The sequence below is a fragment of the Salvelinus sp. IW2-2015 genome, unplaced genomic scaffold, assembly GCF_002910315.2.
Source record: "Salvelinus sp. IW2-2015 unplaced genomic scaffold, ASM291031v2 Un_scaffold2670, whole genome shotgun sequence".
NCBI lineage: Eukaryota > Metazoa > Chordata > Actinopteri > Salmoniformes > Salmonidae > Salvelinus > Salvelinus sp. IW2-2015.
In genome coordinates this window covers 81585-84628 of record NW_019943976.1, presented here as the reverse complement: position 1 = coordinate 84628, position 3044 = coordinate 81585, and the positions used below count along the sequence as shown (strand labels likewise).

Genomic DNA, 3044 nt, shown 5'->3' with positions numbered 1-3044 from the left:
TGGTTTCGAAACTGGTTTTTTTACGTTCTCAGTACAAAGTATACATCAGTACAGTCGCCCCGTACACTCGTTCACAAACCCCTTTCAGCGCAAAAGGTGTTGCTTTGCGATGTTATGATGTGCCCCGACTCTGTAGCTTGCTTAGTTACGAGAGTTCATTGAGCTAGAGCAACCGTTTTAGTAACGTATTTGTGTGCGGCCTTTAAAAATTTGTGGCAAGTTTGTAGGCCTTCTTGCTTTTCCTATGGGGGGCAGATAGTAGCGTTAGTTAGCATATGCTTGCTTGGAAAAAGTGACAATTCAGATTATATTCGCTTAACGGGCAACAGTCCTTTCTTGGCATTAACCATGGTTCAATATTATTAGTAAAAAAGTATTGCTGTTGCTGTCCGTTCTCTCTTAAAACACATTCAGAGTCCACCTCTTCATTTTTCGCAGCCATAACTCATTTTTCACATCAAACAGTCGTCAAGGGAATGAACTGGCTGTGATGACTGAGAGCGCGCTGACCCAGGTACAGCGCCATCGTCGCTTGGAACACAGAGCGCACCCGCCAGGCTCAGCGCCCACTCTATTGGAAAACAGGAGCCGCACGGCCAGGCTTACAGCGCCTTCGATACGCGCCACGACTAGCGCATCTATTGGAACAACAAAGAGCAGCACCGCCAGGCTACAGCGCCATCTATTGAAAAACACAGGAGCATAGCGCAGCTACACCATTTAGAACACGAGCGCACCGAAGTACAGCGCCCATTCAACTATTGAAAAACACAGAGCCGCACCGCAGGCTACCAGCGCCATCTTATTTGAAAACACAGACAACACCGCCAGGCTACAGCGCCATCTTATTTGGAAACACACGAGACGCACGCCAGCGCGTTGAGTGGCTAGCAGCGCCCATCTATCTGGCTGGTGTTTGATATATCATGGAAATAAGTCATTAGGCCAAAAATTCATAACTCAAAACATAATATTTTCAATACATTTTAAAAATGTCTCTCTGGGCCACAATGAAGTGCAGGCCATACTTTCCCCGTTTGTCTAGAGTGTTGATTTGAGATCCAGGGCTCTAAAGACAAACAGAGGAGGCAGTGACGAGGTGGAAAACTGAGTCAGTTGTGCTAGCTAAGCAGTATAGATTCTTCCCGTATCTGAATTACAACGCATAGGGTTAAACTTTTCACCTCACCAGCACCGGGGCCTCCCTATAACACGGTTGGCGCCCTCCGCCTCGCTAACACTGGGCCGCCCTCGTCCGCCTCGCTATTACTGATCTGACAGTTACGTGGCTTCCTCGGTTCGGACCCAGACGCCTCCGCTTTATCCTCATCATCGTATCTCTTTTTCCAACCCTCAAGTATGCGCTTCTTCGCTTAACACTACTGGGACCCGCCGCACGTCACAACGGGGAGGGGGGGGGGGGGTCGACATGTAAAGAGTCTGACAATGCTGACCAAAATTGACAATGTTACAATTCCAACTGGCTGCTATGAGCCACTGTCAACAGACTTCTGGTAATATTATTGAAGATGTACAGATCAATCATCATCATACTCACAGTGAGAACTTGAGTAGACAATCCCCGAAGATCACTGTCCGGCCTCTGGAGCGCAGGTAGTCCACTAGACTGCCCTATAAAAGAGAGGTCTTCAGTGCTATCTGGTTCTTTATTTATATAACTATGTATTTATGTACTACCTTTAACKTAACTGAATCATAAAGAGCCTCCTACCTTGGCCATGTACTCGCTGACAATAAACAGGCTTCCCGTCTCCTCAACGATGACACCTATCAACTGAACCAGGTTATTGTGTCTCAGCTGCCTGCAGAAGAGGACCAACACACATTAGCAAGAGTTCAACATTTTAGAAAAGCTGTTTAAATAGCTGCACAGTAAACCAACACGTATTATTCAACCAAAACCTCACAGATCATACAAACACTGATCTAGGAATACAATAAGGATGTTAAACACTTGACCAGAGTTGTGGTCCTCTCTCAAAGCCCTGAAACTGACCAGAGTTGTGGTCCTCTCTCAAAGCCCTGAAACTGACCAGAGGTGTGGTCCTCTCCCAAAGCCCTGAAACTGACCAGAGTTGTGGTCCTCTCCCAAAGCCCTGAAACTGACCAGAGGTGTGGTCCTCTCCCAAAGCCCTGAAACTGACCAGAGTTGTGGTCCTCTCCCAAAGCCCTGAAACTTACGTCATAACTGAGGCCTCTGCGATGAAGGCCTGAGCCGTGGCATCATGCTTGATGCACTTCACAGCTACTTTGGTCCCTCTGTAGTCTCCCACCTTCACATCTGTAGGGAGAGATACCCATCCTGAGTCTGTCTGTTTAAACCTTCTACATCCTGGAAATACCTTGGCTCAATAGTCAGGGGTGGCAGTGAGCGGCACACTCTGTGTAAACGGTTTAAACACCCCATTCTGCGTCAGTGAGAATGAGAGCATCCATTTCAGACCATTTCACACACACTCCAACAGAACAGGTATTGGGTGCAGTGGACTGAAGAGAGTACAGTGGACATCCCAGAACAGGGTTTTGATACAGAGGAGTGATTGATAATAACATATCGTTCCCCCAGAGGGCCTAACGTCCCCATACAACCGCAGACATACATCGACAGGCACATACATACTTGCCTCCAAACTCTCCCTTGCCTATGGACTGCTGAATGTTAAGCTCCTTCCTGTTCAGAGCCCAGCCGCTCCTAGAGAACTCATCCTGGGCTGCTACAGTTCCCTCCTCCAGCTTCGGCTTGATCAGTTTGGTGCAGAGACCATCTGCATCTTTGGTATAGTGCTGAGGACAGGGAGAGGAGAGAGAGAGGACAGGGAGAGGACAGGGAGAGGACAGGGAGAGGACAGGGAGAGGAGAGAGAGAGGACAGGGAGAGGAGAGAGAGAGGACAGGGAGAGGACAGAGAGAAGGCGTAGGTCAATAACATGACCCAGGAAGGGTTAAAGGTTATGAATAGTGGTGATGGTTGATACGTTAGATTTGAACCCAGGGTTGAGGTCAATTCCATGTCAATTCAGTAAG

The 3044-nt window shown here is 48.0% G+C and overlaps 1 protein-coding gene across 1 annotated transcript in view; it reads right to left on the bottom strand.

Moving 5' to 3' along the window:
• Positions 1-1534: 1534 nt before the first annotated feature.
• LOC112074521 (tyrosine-protein kinase CSK-like) overlaps positions 1535-3044 on the bottom strand; it is a 7151-nt gene continuing 5641 nt past the window's right edge. Inside the window, exons 4-7 of the mRNA XM_070440571.1 lie at positions 2646-2805; positions 2203-2302; positions 1733-1823; positions 1535-1632 (exon numbers count right to left, since the gene is read on the bottom strand). Of these exons, the coding sequence (XP_070296672.1) occupies positions 1555-1632; positions 1733-1823; positions 2203-2302; positions 2646-2805 (429 nt within the window). The 3' untranslated portion in view covers positions 1535-1554. The remainder of the gene's footprint in view (positions 1633-1732; positions 1824-2202; positions 2303-2645; positions 2806-3044) is intronic.